The sequence below is a fragment of the Thalassophryne amazonica genome, chromosome 7, assembly GCF_902500255.1.
Source record: "Thalassophryne amazonica chromosome 7, fThaAma1.1, whole genome shotgun sequence".
NCBI lineage: Eukaryota > Metazoa > Chordata > Actinopteri > Batrachoidiformes > Batrachoididae > Thalassophryne > Thalassophryne amazonica.
Window position 1 is genome coordinate 14,030,471 of NC_047109.1, and position 16,525 is coordinate 14,046,995.

A 16,525-nucleotide genomic window follows, 5' to 3' on the forward strand; every position below is an offset into this window, starting at 1 on the left:
TCCAAAGACATGCATGTTAGGGGTTTCGTGACTCAAAATTGACTGTAGGCATGAGTGAGTGTGAATGTGTTTGTGTGTCGCTAGGGTTGTCAAAAATAAAATGCACCACTAATAATGACACTAAAAAACTTGACTTGAAAAACTTGATTTGATCCACATTTGCAACAGTACTGATACAAACAGTGCCGTATTTGCTTTCCCCAGGTAACATCTTCAGCACTGCTGCAGACGGAGGTACACGGTGCCTCCTCAATGATATGAATGCATGCAGTAATGCATTCACGTTCTATTGTCTTTAAATGGAAGACATACTGTTAAATTGTTTGGGGAGATTTTTTTGTGCACTACCACAGACAACCAAAAATTTTTATCTTTTTATTTTTCTGCACTTGTGCAAAATATCAGACCTGTAGTAAAAATGCCAACACAAGAGCACACGTGCGACCTTCCTTGTTTTGGAACTCAAGATCAAAAATGGAATCTTCGTACACACACTGACAAAATTTATTTCCCATTTCATATTGTGTAAATGCCTGATAAATGCCTAACTTCCATTCATTATATTTTATGGGGTAATTTCAGCAGAGTTGTTGAGAATTACAGGATCTGCTCTTCATTTGAATGACTTTCTCCCAAGAGTTGTAAACCTTGTTCAAAGATACTAACCCCAGGTGGTGAGCATCATAAAACTGTCATACCTTTGGCAAATTCTGTGCCTTGAAGCTTCGTTTAACGTTGTAGTACATATGCCAGGTCTCTGTGTGGCACTGTGATGTCCCCAAAACAAACAGAAGAAGACTAGAGCAAGCGCTAATCAAATTAGCACATTGCTACAGCTTTCCAACGCAAGAAACAGAGTGAAATAAAGCCTTTTAGGAAAAAGACGGTCCACAATGATCATCTGAAATAGCTTACTGTGCATTTAAAGCAAAGCAGTGTTTGTTTGTTTTTTTTGTTTTTTTTTTTAAATGGTGTATATCACCATAAAACATTGGAGGGAAAAAAAAAGATTCATGAAAGTGTAAAAAAGGTAATCAAAGAAGTCATGGCATTCTGGCACAAGACTAGTATTCACGTTCGTCACCAACATCATGCCATAAAACAACTGGAAACACTTCACAACAAATGGGAGAAGCTGAGGAAGAATACCAAGAGAACTTCCGAGACTCAGCAGTCAATGTAGAGGCCTTCGTAGACCAGTTGAGATACCTGTTTGATATCACACTCAAATACGTGGGACTCCCAAGATGACTATAAGACAGCATGACAATCACACACAGCTTGAAGGCTGTCAGTGATTCGGCTGAGAGGGGTGTCGCTCTTATCGAGGAGTGCAACTCTTTGTTGACCAATGACAAGGAACAGAAACATTACTTCCTGCAAGTTGTTCAGGACCATCGGAGCAGATTCCCTGATGCGAGAAAGAACACACTAACTATGAGTGACAGTAGCTACTAATCACCAAAACTGTACTTTATTATGATGCTACACTTTAGCTTTGAGTTCAACATTCAGTCATGGAAGCGTTTCTTTTTATGATGTAGCATACTTTTACTATACGAGGGACGACAGCTTCTGATCACTAAAACCGTACAATATGATGACACTATACTGAAGTTCTGACTTCAGCATTCTGTCATACAAGCATGACAAGTGTGTTTGGTTTGATCATTTCTTTCTTTCTATGAAGTAATATACTTGTATTATGTTGTTTACCACATTAAGTGCCTGTGTTATTAAAAATAATACTGGAACTTACTTTGTTGCACATTCTTAAATGGTACAATTTCTGCAAAAATAAGCAATTCAAAGGCCTTGAACAACTCCTAGTTATTGTAGGAACAATTTAAAATTTTACACTGTGTTTTTATTGATATCCTAATACATTTACATGGTGAGAGTTTAACATTTGGAAAAAAAAAATGTCTCATTACCAAGGTGTCACAAGAAACATCTCATGATGGGTAAAAACAGAGCTCACTCAAGATCTTCACAACCTCATTGTTGTAAAATATACTTATGGCATTGATTACAGAAGGATTTCTAAACTCGTGAATGTTCTAGTGAGCACTGTTACAGACATAATCTGAAAGCGGAAAGAACATATGAACAGATGAGACCGAATTTAAACTATGTGGATGAGATAACACACACCATGTTTGGAGGTCAAATGGCCCCAAACACACCACACCAACAGTTAAGTTTGGAGGTGGGAACATCATGGTGTGGGGTTGTTTTTCCAGCACCCAGCACTGATAAACTTCATATAACTGAAGGAAGGATGAATGAAAAAAAAAAAAAAAAAAAAAAATGTACCAAGTCATTCTTGATAAAAAAAAAAAAAAAAATCTACCAAGATGGTGAAGACGAAACAAGTGTGAACATTTCAGCAAGTCAATAATCCCAAACACACAGCTAAGGAAACTCTCAACTGGTTAGAGAAAATGAAAATAAAGCTGCTAGAACGGTCCAGCAAATCACCTGACTGGAATCCAATAGAAAATCTATGGAAAGAACTAAAGATCAGAGTTCATAGAAGAGGTCTACTGAAACTTCAAGATTCGAAGACTGTTTGTGTTGAAGAATGGACCAAAATCAAACCTGAGCAATGTGTGTCACTAGTTTCGCCATACAGGAGGCATCTTGAAGTTTCAAAAACAAAAAGGCTTTTGTACAAAGTATTAATTAAATTTCAATAATCGTGGTCAATATTTTTTTCCTGTGTCATCCCATTTTATTACACATAAAAACCTAATTATTGCACTTGTTTGTTTTGGTTTCTTTGCATATATTCATTACTTGGGTTGTTACAGACATCTAGTGAAATGTTCATGTCAATAGCACCTTTAGAAACATATTTACTGAGAAAAATGGCGACGTGTTCAATTCTTAATTTATCCTGTGTAGGAGATGCAAGCAAAAAGAAACTGGAGACTGTAAGGTGGTGGCAGGAGAGAGTGTAGCTAGACATCATAGGATGGTGGTTTGTAGGATGACTTTAGAGGTGAAGAAGAAGAGGAGTGAGCTCAAGGATCAGATGGTGGAAGCTAAAGGGGGAATACAGTTGTGTGAAATTCAGTTAGCAGAAGAGGGATGGACGGGAAGCAATTTTGGACAACTGGAAAAGTACTGCAGATGTGGTGAGGGAGACTGGGAAGGCACTGGGTGTGACATCTGGACAGCGGACGGAACACAAGTAGATCTGGTGGTGGAACGAAGATGTCAAGGAAAGAATAAGAAGAAAGAGTAGGGATGTGAATCGTTCAACAGCTCATTCAATTCGATTCCGATTCTTGGGGTGACGATTCGATTCAGAATCGATTTTCGATTCAAAGAGCTCTCAGAAAGTTATATTACTTAAAAAATGTTTTTGTTTAAGAAAATGCAGCTTTACAAGGTTAATCAAGTGATTCTAGATGTAAATTTACTTATCTGCTTTGCTCGTTCAAAGTTGGCTGGCAGTTTAGCGAAGCGCTGGTCAGTAGTCGGCAGATACCCCTGCTCCCCTCTTTTAGCTCCGGGTGATGGCATAGCATGTGGGCTTGCATATTTTAAGTGTTTCCAAAGTACTTGACTTTCATTTTGCACATTTTTTGCACACTGCATAAGTCATGTCAAGCTCCTTTTTACGCAACAAATAATAAAATCCAAAATGCGCCCAAACATTTGCCTTCAGCAAAGACAGTGCTGGCTGAATTAGCTCTTCGTCCGCCATGCTAAGCTACTGCCACTGAACTCTGCAGCTCACGAGTGTTTGAAGCACTCCGGACCACCCCCCACCCTTGCGGGGATGCTGTAGTACGGAAGCCGTTGCCTGACAAACATTACACGCAGCTAGTAAGCAAGAAAATGTTTAAAAAAATGCTTTTTAAAAATCGATTCTTGGACATTTTGGATCGATTCAGAATCGTAATAAATAAGAATCGCGATTCGGACGTGAATCGATTTTTTCCGACACCCCTAAGAAAGAGGCTGGCAAAAAAGAATTGGGATAGTCGGAGAGATGAAGAAAGTAGACAGGAGTACAATGAGATGTGGCGCAAGGTGAAAAGAGAAGTGGCAAAAACATTTAGCAAACTGTACAAGAAGCTGAATTATAAGGAAGGTGAAAAGGACTTGTCTGTACCAATTGGCCAGACAAAGGGACAGAGTTGGAAAGGATGTGCAGCAGTTTAGGGTGGTAAAGGGTGCACATAGTAATTAGGGTTGGGGCGGATCTGATCCAATATCGGTATCAGAAGCACATGCAGACATAATTCATGCATCAGAAATTTCCAATCCAACTTGCAGGGTTTTCCGATACAGCAACGCATCTGTGTTTCTGCTGAAACATCTTGCTGGCTGCTCTGCTCCTCCCCTGCAGCCAGGTGAGCAAAGCAGCCCAGCGATGTGTAACTTCAGCTCAGAGAGGGGCAGAGCACAGAACAGAGTGAAAAACAAAGGGGAAAAAAAAAAAAAAAACTCCATCAAAATCAAAATCTTTCAATAAATAATCCATTGCTCTTCCTGTCTGAGTAACTATGATACATTGAGAAATTATCTGTTTATTTTACAGTTGAAAGGCTTTGTGTTTCCAGAAAGCTCCAGTTTGCTCAGAGGAAACACCACAGACTGTGTGAGCAAGGAGAGAGGGAGAGGAGGGGGGAAGCTGATCATTTGTCTCTTGCTCTTGCTTGCCTCTACTGGTGGTCGGCTCTCACTGCGGTATTGTATCACTTCCTGTTCCGGAGCACAGCGGTGTTTTGCTGTATCTGTTAGCTGTTTAATCTGCGCAGTTAGATTGATCTAGTTACCTAGATAACGATTTGCTTCACAGTGTAATCTTCACGTGCCTTAACTAAAGCACTCCCTCTGCTGAATCACCTCTAAATTATTTACACATTATTCACTTTGTGTGTTTTTAGGAATCCGCTAGCTTAGCGCAGCTACTAGCTCTTAGCCGGTTTAACATGGCGGATTCTCCTGTCTCTCCCGCACTTTTCTGCTCTGGGTGTGAAATGTTTAGTTATTCCTCAGCCTCCTTTAGCAGTAATGGTACTTGTAATAAGTGTAGCTTATTCGTAGCTTTGGAGGCCAGGCTGGGTGAATTGGAGACTCGGCTCCGCACCGTGGAAAATTCTACAGCTAGCCAGGCCCCTGTAGACGGTGCGGACCAAGGTAGCTTAGCCGTCGTTCGTTTCCCTCTGGCAGATCCCGAGCAGCCGGGAAAGCAAGCCGACTGGGTGACTGTGAGGAGGAAGCGTAGTTCTAAACAGAAGCCCCGTGTACACCGCCAACCCGTTCACATTTCTAACCGTTTTTCCCCACTCGGCGACACACCCGCCGAGGAACAAACTCTGGTTATTGGCAACTCTGTTTTGAGAAATGTGAAGTTAGCGACACCAGCAACCATAGTCAATTGTCTTCCGGGGGCCAGAGCAGGCGACATTGAAGGAAATTTGAAACTGCTGGCTAAGGCTAAGCGTAAATTTGGAAGATTGTAATTCACATCGGCAGTAATGACACCCGGTTACGCCAATCGGAGGTCACTAAAATTAACATTGAATCGGTGTGTAACTTTGCAAAAACAATGTCGGACTCTGTAGTTTTCTCTGGGCCCCTCCCCAATCGGACCGGGAGTGACATGTTTAGCCGCATGTTCTCCTTGAATTGCTGGCTGTCTGAGTGGTGTCCAAAAAATGAGGTGGGCTTCATAGATAATTGGCAAAGCTTCTGGGGAAAACCTGGTCTTGTTAGGAGAGACGGCATCCATCCCACTTTGGATGGAGCAGCTCTCATTTCTAGAAATCTGGCCAATTTTCTTAAATCCTCCAAACCGTGACTATCCAGGGTTGGGACCAGGAAGCAGAGTTGTAGTCTTATACACCTCTCTGCAGCTTCTCTCCCCCTGCCATCCCCTCATTACCCCATCCCCGTAGACGGTGCATGCTCCCAGACCACCAATAACCAGCAAAAATCTATTTAAGCATAAAAATTCAAAAAGAAAAAATAATATAGCACCTTCAACTGCACCACAGACTAAAACAGTTAAATGTGGTCTATTAAACATTAGGTCTCTCTCTTCTAAGTCCCTGTTAGTAAATGATATAATAATTGATCAACATATTGATTTATTCTGCCTTACAGAAACCTGGTTACAGCAGGATGAATATGTTAGTTTAAATGAGTCAACACCCCCGAGTCACACTAACTGCCAGAATGCTCGTAGCACGGGCCGAGGCGGAGGATTAGCAGCAATCTTCCATTCCAGCTTATTAATTAATCAAAAACCCAGACAGAGCTTTAATTCATTTGAAAGCTTGACTCTTAGTCTTGTCCATCCAAATTGGAAGTCCCAAAAACCAGTTTTATTTGTTGTTATCTATCGTCCTCCTGGTCGTTACTGTGAGTTTCTCTGTGAATTTTCAGACCTTTTGTCTGACTTAGTGCTTAGCTCAGATAAGATAATTATAGTGGGCGATTTTAACATCCACACAGATGCTGAGAATGACAGCCTCAACACTGCATTTAATCTATTATTAGACTCAATTGGCTTTGCTCAAAATGTAAATGAGTCCACCCACCACTTTAATCATATCTTAGATCTTGTTCTGACTTATGGTATGGAAATTGAAGACTTAACAGTATTCCCTGAAAACTCCCTTCTGATAATTTCTTAATAACATTTACATTTACTCTGATGGACTACCCAGCAGTGGGGAATAAGTTTCATTACACTAGAAGTCTTTCAGAAAGCGCTGTAACTAGGTTTAAGGATATGATTCCTTCTTTATGTTCTCTAATGCCATATACCAACACAGTGCAGAGTAGCTACCTAAACTCTGTAAGTGAGATAGAGTATCTCGTCAATAGTTTTACATCCTCATTGAAGACAACTTTGGATGCTGTAGCTCCTCTGAAAAAGAGAGCTTTAATTCAAAGTGCTTGACTCCGTGGTATAACTCACAAACTCGCAGCTTAAAGCAGATAACCCGTAAGTTGGAGAGGAAATGGCGTCTCACTAATTTAGAAGATCTTCACTTAGCCTGGAAAAAGAGTCTGTTGCTCTATAAAAAAAGCCCTCCGTAAAGCTAGGACATCTTACTACTCATCACTAATTGAAGAAAATAAGAACCCCAGGTTTCTTTTCAGCACTGTAGCCAGGCTGACAAAGAGTCAGAGCTCTATTGAGCCGAGTATTCCTTTAACTAGTAATGACTTGACTTTCTTTGCTAATAAAATTTTAACTATTAGAGAAAAAATTACTCATAACCATCCCAAAGACGTATCGTTATCTTTGGCTGCTTTCAGTGATGCTGGTATTTGGTTAGACCCTTTCTCTCAGATTGTTCTGTCTGAGTTATTTTCATTAGTTACTTCATCCAAACCATCAACATGTCTATTAGACCCCATTCCTACCAGGCTGCTCAAGGAAGCCCTACCATTATTTAATGCTTCGATCTTAAATATGATCAATGTATCTTTATTAGTTGGCTATGTACCACAGGCTTTTAAGGTGGCAGTAATTAAACCATTACTTAAAGAGCCATCACTAGACCCAGCTATCTTAGCTAATTATAGGCCAATCTCCAACCTTCCTTTTCTCTCAAAAATTCTTGAAAGGGTAATTATAAAACAGCTAACTGATCATCTGCAGAGGAATGGTCTATTTGAAGAGTTTCAGTCAGGTTTTAGAATTCATCATAGTACAGAAACAGCATTAGTGAAGGTTACAAATGAGCTTCTTATGGCCTCAGACAGTGGGACTCATCTCTGTGCTTGTTCTGTTAGACCTCAGTGCTGCTTTTGATACTGTTGACCATAAAATTTTATTACAGAGATTAGAGCATGCCATAGGTATTAAAGGCACTGCGCTGCGGTGGTTTGAATCATATTTATCTAATAGATTACAATTTGTTCATGTAAATGGGGAATCGTCTTCACAGAATAAGGTTAATTATGGAGTTCCACAAGGTTCTGTGCTAGGACCAATTTTATTCACTTTATACATGCTTCCCTTAGGCAGTATTATTAGACGGCATTGCTTAAATTTTCATTGTTACGCAGATGATACCCAGCTTTATCTATCCATGAAGCCAGAGGACACACACCAATTAGCTAAACTGCAGGATTGTCTTACAGACATAAAGACATGGATGACCTCTAATTTCCTGCTTTTAAACTCAGATAAAACTGAAGTTATTGTATTTGGCCTCACAAATCTTAGAAACATGGTGTCTAACCAGATCCTTACTCTGGATGGCATTACCCTGACCTCTAGTAATACTGTGAGAAATCTTGGAGTCATTTCTGATCAGGATATGTCATTCAAAGCGCATATTAAACAAATATGTAGGACTGCTTTTTTGCATATGCGCAATATCTCTAAAATTAGAAAGGTCTTGTCTCAGAGTGATGCTGAAAAACTAATTCATGCATTTATTTCCTCTAGGCTGGACTATTGTAATTCATTATTATCAGGTTGTCCTAAAAGTTCCCTGAAAAGCCTTCAGTTAATTTAAAATGCTGTAGCTAGAGTACTAACGGGGACTAGAAGGAGAGAGCATATCTCACCCATATTGGCCTCTCTTCATTGGCTTCCTGTTAATTCTAGAATAGAATTTAAAATTCTTCTTCTTATTTATAAGGTTTTGAATAATCAGGTCCCATCTTATCTTAGGGACCTCATAGTACCATATCACCCCAATAGAGCGCTTCGCTCTCAGACTGCAGGCTTACTTGTAGTTCCTAGGGTTTGTAAGAGTAGAATGGGAGGCAGAGCCTTCAGCTTTCAGGCTCCTCTCCTGTGGAACCAGCTCCCAATTCGGATCAGGGAGACAGACACCCTCTCTACTTTTAAGATTAGGCTTAAAACCTTCGTTTTTGCTAAAGCTTATAGTTAGGGCTGGATCAGGTGACCCTGAACCATCCCTTAGTTATGCTGCTATAGACTTAGACTGCTGGGGGGTTCCCATGATGCACTGAGTGTTTCTTTCTCTTTTTGCTCTGTATGCACCACTCTGCATTTAATCATTAGTGATTGATCTCTGCTCCCCTCCACAGCATGTCTTTTTCTTGGTTCTCTCCCTCAGCCCCAACCAGTCCCAGCAGAAGACTGCCCCTCCCTGAGCCTGGTTCTGCTGGAGGTTTCTTCCTGTTAAAAGGGAGTTTTTCCTTCCCACTGTCACCAAGTGCTTGCTCACAGGGGGTCGTTTTGACCGTTGGGGTTTTTACGTAATTATTGTATGGCCTTGCCTTACAATATAAAGCGCCTTGGGGCAACTGTTTGTTGTGATTTGGTGCTATATAAATAAAATTGATGATGATTTGTGTGAAAAGTGGACTTTAATGTGACACGCTCTTAAAAAGCAGCAAAGCAACTTAACGATCATCTTGACCACACACCCTCAGTGAATCAGGAAAATGTGAAAACTGATTTAGAAGAGTTTTCATATAGGTTTCCTCTTTAAAAGAGCAGATTTGACAATCATATTGGTGACAAAAGTGACGTTAAGTTTTCTCTCAAAAACAGACTGGCCTGTTTTCTAAGGGCAATTCAAAAAAGGAGAAATACTTGAAACAGAGGTTCTGAAAGTTGCTGGCACTTCGTGTGTATTCCCCACAGCGGGGAGACTCTGAACTAACACCAAAAACATGAAAAAGATTATTTTGATTCTCTATCCCCTTTAAAGTAATGCAATCCCACTCAGAAATGTTGAAAAAACAAAACTGTCAAGATGCCAAAAAAAACAAAACTGTGTCCTTCACTGGATTAAAAAGGTACAGTGTGTCATTTTTGAAAAGCACAGCAAATGCTATGTCTATCAAATATTAATGCATTTTCAACATTGGTCTAGTCTTTTTCAACATTTATTTATTTTATTAATTTAGACTTTGACAGAAACATGCAAAAAAGAACTTTGATATTACAAATATTGCAACATATGTCATTTTTTGTCTATTACTCTTGCTCTAAATGCATTAAAATCCACTCTAAATTAGTTAAAATAGGGCTTGCCAATAACATTTTAAAGGTATAAAACCCTATAGCTTCAGGGTGCTCCACCCCCTTCACCCCCATTGGGGCATTCCCCCTGTAGACCCAGCCATGAACCGCGATCACATAATTTACCCGGTGTCGCCGACCGAACAGTTCCCCTGAAAAAATGGTGCCCCCGTAGGGTTAGGGTTTGGCTCTGCTGATGCTCCGAAATGACGCCTATGCAGTGAAGGCAGGGGGGACCGATTTTTAGGGGGACCGTAAGGTCAGCGAGACAGGCAATAAAATGTTCCTAGCTAGAACCTTGGAGGGGGGGGGGGGGGTTTCCTGAACAGAGGAGTCTTTCAATGAGATGGCAGTGCAATGAGACACGCCTCTGTTTAGGAAATACTTTCCTGCAGTCTGTAGCCAGTTCCAGGTGAGCACTGCGGAGCACTGACAGTTGCTGACCAACTTTTCATCACAACCGGTAGTAAGAGAGCGAAAATGTACCCAGACAGACTCCAGATATGAGTAAATTAAGTACTTTTATTTTAGTTTTTTTTGCTTGCTTTTGTGGCATTTTGGAAATGCGCGCCATCTTTAAAATGGTGTATGTACTCGGGCGGGTGTGCCATCTGGTGTTCAAGATGAAAATTCAGCCACTGACCCAACATTTGTGCCATTTACAAAAAAACTACCATCCCTGGTTCTCAAGACCAGGCACCTAAGTGGCTCTACTCTACTGTACTCTACTCTTCTGTTCTACTCTTCTTTTTTAGATATACCTTAGTATACACTAGTAGAGTTCTACCTTAGAATCGGAATATATTACAGAAGACACACCTTACTGAACTTTCATGTATACCATCAACCAGATATATTTTGTTCTTCTATATTCGTGCATGTTTCAGTATTCTAAAGAGCTAATTTCTTGGAGGGAGAGAGAGAATTATGTATAACACATTTTATAGGATAGTACATTTTTACACCGAAAGCACAATGAAGCAGTGCTTTGATCCGCTGCTTCCTTGGTTCTTTGATTTGCTGCTCTTCAGAAGAGGCACGTCCGCTTCTTAACTCCTCTCAAAGCCATTAAAATATATCAATTGTGAGTCACTTTTGTGTGAATTAAAGTCACTAACTGGGACGCTTGTCTTGTTGCAGTCAAGAAAAAAAGAATCACCCTCCATTCCGTTGGCATAGCTCCAAATGCTACTCTCTCTCTCTGCCGAGTCCAGTCAGAATTAATAACTTCAAAGCGAATCGCCGCTTCAAATAAAATGACACCTCATTCCAAACGTTGTAAAACAGACAATAAACTAAAATTGAGTAAAACTTCTTTTCTCCTCCAAAAATGAAATGTCCTGCATTCTTTATGAAATACATCCTGACATGAAGCACAGCCAGCTACAAGAGCTCAACTCAGATGCATGGAAAGACATTCATGCCAATAATGTCTGAAAGAAAATGCTTTTGACATAAACTACAGATTTTGTTTATTTCTATTTATGTCCAGAGATCAAGGATCCAGTGACCAATTTCATATTTATTTACTTTAAGACTCAATAAAATGTTGTTGGCATAGAAAACCTGTAAAGCCTACTTGTAGTACACATAAAATTCACAAGAGGTATCGATAAGGGAATCGATAAGGAATCAGACTGATAAGCGAAATCGATACTGGTATCAATACCCATCTTGTCAATACCAAATCTTAATACCCATCCCTAGCTAAGACAGGAGTTTCCATGGACTATGATGACATTGTGATATGTAGCGAGAGTAGAGAACAGGTTGTGTCTAGCCTGGAACGGTAAAGATATGCTCTGGAGAGAAGGGGAATGAACATTAGTTGGAATAAGACTGAATACATGTGTTTGAATGAGAGGGAGCCCAGTGGAATACTGCGATTACAAGGAGCAGAAGTGATGAACATAGGAGTTTAAACACTTGTGGTCAAGTAAGGGACAGTGTGGTAGAGAGGTGAAGAAGAGTGCATGCAGGGTGGAGTGGGTTGCAGGAGTAATTTGTGATAGAAGAATATCTGCAAGAGTGAATGGGAAAGTTTACAAGACAGTAGTGAGACCAGCTATGTTGTACGGCTTAGAGACAGTGGCACTAACAAAAAGACAGGAGGTAGAGCTGAAGATGTTGCAATTCTCTTTGAGAGTGACAAGAATGGACAGGATTAGGAATGAACATAGAGGGACAACTCAGGTATGACGGTTTGGAGACAAAGTCAGAGAGGTGAGATTGAGATGTTTTGGACATGTGCAGAGGAGGGACCCAGGGTATATAGGGAGAAGAATGCTGAGGATGGAGCCACCAGGCAGGAGAAGAGGGACGTCATAGAGGAGACTTATGGATGTGCTGAGGGAGGAAATGCAGGTGGTTGGTGTGACAGAGGAAGACGCAGAGGACAGGGTGAGATGGAAATGATTAATCTGCTGCGGTAACCCCTAACGGCAGCAGCTGAAAGAAGAGCATGTATGCATTTTATAAGAACAACTGTACTGTGCTTGATTTCAGTGCAGAAGGTTCTCAGTTCAAACCCCACCCCTGCCACATTTCCCCATGCCATTAAAAGGCAAATAAAATATTCTTTATGATTGATTGAGTTTATGCTGCTACGCATACTTCAATATAAACATACAGATGTGAATATATCAATGATACACAGATAACAAAAAAACATAAATGCTTATTTCTATTGTGGTCCTTGTGAAATTATCACGTGACAAAATAGAGGGGCTTGACTGAACATGTACAAATTGTACATAAGACAACAGGATCTTAATAATCAATCTAAATAAAAAAAATCAACAACTGCAAATTATAGAGAAGACAACGCTCATACAGCCATGGGTATTTTTTGCATTGCATCATATTTTTAAATTATTTTACTTTATAACTGCATAGTGTGGTTTGGTTTGTGAAGCACTTTGTTCTTGAAGTACCATTTCAATTATTATTATTATACTGGCCTGCAAACCTACACACTAATTAATCAGAGTTATAAGAAAAAGAGTTATGTTAAATGCTTTATTATAATACACAAAATACTCTTCGCTTTTTAGGAGTAAAAATATATTTGAAATGTTAAAGTTTCGTCTTCTACTGGCATACAAATGTAGAAAAATCAAACAGGAGCAGCGAGGCGTTGTAGTGTCCACTGCGGGTCTTGTGTGACAGCTGGATCCGGATCAGAGTTTTTCCTCTGAGGTCTCAACGAGTTCTGAGAAACTGCAGCTGACGTCACCTATCCTCATTATCTTAGCATAAGCTAACAGCTCGACGCAGCACGTATTCTACCTGCAAGCTACGGAAGTTGGGGGCAACTAGCGGTTGACAGCGAACACCTTAGCTTAGCCCTCTCTCTCCCCCAGAAAGTATTTAAACATGTAAAAACAGTCACTCCGTCTCCACCACATCTCTAAAAGTAGCCGAAAAGGAACGACAGCGATAACGTAGCTCAGTAAGTTAACAACCCCGGAGGCCCAAAAACTTACATTATAAAGGTTATGCCATCTCCCAGAAGAGTCGATGTCTTCAAATTCCTGTTCCATTTTCTCCTGATCAATGCGGTTACTCTTAACGGAGGATTAGATGCTGTTTGTGGAGCTCGTTACTGATTTATTCCGGACTTATTCCCATCGGAGCGCCACCAAACAGCACTACCTCTGAGGTCTTCTTCTTAGTTAGTATAGTTAGTAATTACGTCAGGTTATGGCGCCACCTACTGGTCTGGAGTCTCATGGCACTGAAAGTCGTGTTACAGTGAACCTTAGGTCTATATATTTGAGTAACCTTTGCCCAACAAATCACAACCATATTTTCTTAACCCCTGGGCTCTAGATCACGAAATGTAGGGTTGTGAAAATATTTGAAATGTTTCAAGCTTTTTGCTTGCATTTGTGTGCATGGGTTTTCACTTAACAATCCTCAAAAAAGCAGAAAAAAATAGCATTATAATTTTTGAGCAGTATGCATAATAACGGAGTCAAAATGACCCTAAATGCATTAAATATGTGATGAATTTAGGTTTAACAAAGTAAGCATATTAAAAATTACCATGAAAACACCTTTTCCATTTCTATGGTCTACGGTTTTCTTAAACTGTTAAGAGCCAGCCTCACATTCTTTACCTGAATGCAGATGTACACTTAACAAAAATATAAACGCAACACTTTTGGTTTTGCTCCCGTTTTGTATGAGATGAACTCAAAGATCTTAAACTTTTTCCACATACACAATATCACCATTTCCCTCAAATATTGTTCACAAACCAGTCTAAATCTGTGATAGTGAGCACTTCTCCTTTGCTGAGATAATCCATCCCACCTCACAGGTGTGCCATATCAAGATGCTGATTAGACACCATGATTAGTGCACAGGTGTGCCTTAGACTGTCCACAATAAAAGGCCACTCTGAAAGGTGCAGTTTTATCACAGCACAATGCCACAGATGTCGCAAGATTTGAGGGAGCGTGCAATTGGCATGCTGACAGCAGGAATGTCAACCAGAGCTGTTGCTCGTGTATTGAATGTTCATTTCTCTACCATAAGCCGTCTCCAAAGGCGTTTCAGAGAATTTGGCAGTACATCCAACCAGCCTCACAACCGCAGACCACGTGTAACCACACCAGCCCAGGACCTCCACATCCAGCATGTTCACCTCCAAGATCGTCTGAGACCAGCCACTTGGACAGCTGCTGGAACAATCGGTTTGCATAACCAAAGAATTTCTGCACAAACTGTCAGAAACCATCTCAGGGAAGCTCATCTGCATGCTCTGCACTCCAGTTCGTAGTCGTAACCGACTTGAGTGGGCAAATGCTCACATTCGCTGGTGTTTGGCACGTTGGAGAGGTGTTCTCTTCACGGATGAATCCCGGTTCACACTGTCCAGGGCAGATGGCAGACAGCGTGTGTGGAGTAGTGTGGGTGAGCGGTTTTCTGATGTCAATGTTGTGGATCGAGTGGGTGGGGTTATGGTATGGGCAGGCATCTGTTATGGACGAAGAACACAGGTGCATTTTATTGATGGCATTTTTAATACACAGAGATACCGTGACGAGATCCTGAGGCCCATTGTTGTGCCATATCCGAGAACATCACGTCATGTTGCAGCAGGATAATGCACGGCCCCATGTTGCAAGGATCTGTACACAATTCTTGGAAGCTGAAAATGTCCCAGTTCTTGCATGGCCGGCATACTCACTGGACATGTCACCCATTGAGCATGTTTGGGAAGCTCTGGACCGGTGTATACGACAGCATGTACCAGTTCCTGCCAATATCCAGCAACTTCGCACAGCCATTGAAGAGGAGTGGACCAACATTCCACAGGCCACAATTGACAACCTGATCAACTCTATGCGAAGGAGATGTGTTGCACTGCATGAGGCAAATGGTGGTCACACCAGATACTGACTGGTATCCCCCCCCAATAAAACAAAACTGCACCTTTCAGAGTGGCCTTTTATTGTGAACAGTCTAAGGCACACCTGTGCACTAATCATGGTGTCTAATCAGCATCTTGATATGGCACACCTGTGAGGTGGGATGGATTATCTCAGCAAAGGAGAAGTGCTCACTATCACAGATTTAGACTGGTTTGTGAACAATATTTGAGGGAAATGGTGATATTGTGTATGTGGAAAAAGTTTTAGATCTTTGAGTTCATCTCATACAACATGGGAGCAAAACCAAAAGTGTTGTGTTTATATTTTTGTTGAGTGTATATTTGGGGCTAATAAGAGTAATGAAGTGAGAAGTAAAATGCATGTTCCCCATTTCTCTCTTTCAGATATAGTAAGAACCTGTATTATGTTTAGCCCATTATCAATATTCAAACCTAACATACGTAGAGACACTATGAGTGATGAACCACCAGAGAAAAAAAAAATCTTGTTTTCTAGACAAAACAAATGTGTCAAATGTGTGATTTGTTTCAAACCCCTTGGGACTAGGAAAGGAAAAGCTCAAGTGGTGAAGAATCCTACAACAGATACTAAGAAGACCTGAAGTCAGGAAAGCTGAGCTTCTCATGTCATGTCATTCCTGCAAGTACTTCACTAGATGACTTTGGTTATTTGTATGCAATCAAAACTGGCAAACCTTGTAATGCTTTTCCGCCAACAGAAAATGCTTCAAAGTACAAAACTGCAACATGGACAAACAGCCATCAGGCTCAACCTCAACATTGGAATCCCATTGGTACCAATTACCAATGAAATCCCATTGGTAATTGGTAATGGGTGGATCAAGCGGGACAACAGAGCAAACACAAAATGTATCCAAAATGTTTTGCTTTGGTATTAGAAAGGTTTTTCTACAAAATGGGTTTTGAAAACATTAAAGTGTCGACTCTCCGAAATATCATAAAATGTGTTTCAGAATGTTACAGTAAGATGTTCTCTGTATGTTTTCCTGAGGTCAGAATAGAATGTTTTAGAAGAATCTTTGGCAGATGTTTCACAGATGGTTTGAAACAAACGGTCATATTGTTTCATATCAGGGCAGCACATTATTTGTTAAAAAAAAAAAATCAAACCCATAAAA

General features: G+C 40.5%; 1 protein-coding gene across 4 annotated transcripts in view; it reads right to left on the reverse strand.

The window, feature by feature from the left end:
• The window catches only part of ptpn2a (protein tyrosine phosphatase non-receptor type 2a), a 38,000-nt gene extending 24,349 nt beyond the window's left edge, over positions 1-13,651 (reverse strand). For all 4 annotated transcript variants that reach the window (XM_034173873.1, XM_034173872.1, XM_034173871.1 and 1 more), the window contains exon 1: positions 13,471-13,651. In XM_034173873.1, coding sequence (XP_034029764.1) covers positions 13,471-13,527 — 57 coding nt within the window. In that variant the 5' untranslated portion in view covers positions 13,528-13,651. The remainder of the gene's footprint in view (positions 1-13,470) is intronic.
• Between the last annotated feature and the right edge of the window lie 2,874 nt (positions 13,652-16,525).